The sequence below is a fragment of the Alligator sinensis genome, unplaced genomic scaffold, assembly GCF_000455745.1.
Source record: "Alligator sinensis unplaced genomic scaffold, ASM45574v1 scaffold38_1, whole genome shotgun sequence".
In the NCBI taxonomy this organism is placed as follows: Eukaryota; Metazoa; Chordata; order Crocodylia; family Alligatoridae; genus Alligator; species Alligator sinensis.
In genome coordinates this window covers 726,559-727,343 of record NW_005842179.1, presented here as the reverse complement: position 1 = coordinate 727,343, position 785 = coordinate 726,559, and the positions used below count along the sequence as shown (strand labels likewise).

Here is a 785-nt window from a genome sequence, read left to right as displayed (position 1 = left end):
GGGAAAGAGCTAAGGGGGGGGGGGAAATCTTTTTTGAAAAAAGTCATTTGCGGTTTGGTCAGTCTTGTTTCTTAGGCAGCGGGGCTGGCTCCAGGGCAGAGTAGGCTCTGAACTTGCTGGCGTAGAGGGCGATGACCCACTTGGGGATGGTGAGACACTCCGGGATGAGGCGGAAGAAGCGGGCCAGCTGCGGCTTCAGCATGGTCAGCACATTGCGCACCGCCACGTAATTGAAGACGGGCTTCCCATCCACATCCCGGAAGCCGTAGCGGCGGGCGAGGTCGGGGGTGAGCAGCACCTTGCCGCTGTGGGCCATGATGTGGGGGTCAGCCGCCAAGGCCACCACACACTTGCCGCTGGCCTCGGGGGTCTCCGACATGCCCTTCATCATCACCTGAATCTTCTCAGCCATCGGGCCTGTGCCGTGCTGCTCCTTCAGCACCTTTTCGGTGCGCACCATCCCGGGCCACAGGGCCACGCAGGCCACGCCGTAGGCACGCAACTCGTGGGCGCAGTCGGCCGCCAGGCGGTCGCAGGCGGCCTTGCCCACGCCGTAGGGCACATTGAACATGTAGCCCAGGCCGCCAGGTGACGACACCACCACGAGCAGCCCGTGGCCCGCCGACACCATGAGGCGGGCAGCGTGGCGCAGGGACAGGTAGTGGCCCCGCAGCCCCACGTTGTTGATGTCGTCCCACAGAGTGGCCGGGCTTTCCCAGAAGGGCCGGCCCTGCTGCGCAGCTATGGCCTCCACCCCGGAGAAGGCGCAGCTGACCAGCACGTCC

At 65.2% G+C, this 785-nt stretch overlaps 1 protein-coding gene across 1 annotated transcript; it reads right to left on the bottom strand.

Moving 5' to 3' along the window:
* Positions 1–6: 6 nt before the first annotated feature.
* DHRS1 (dehydrogenase/reductase 1) lies at positions 7–784 on the bottom strand (the record flags this gene model as incomplete). Its single annotated transcript, XM_006026166.1, has 1 exon — positions 7–784. A coding segment is annotated over one exon (726 nt), but the record flags the coding sequence as incomplete, so codon positions are not given.
* Between the last annotated feature and the right edge of the window lies 1 nt (position 785).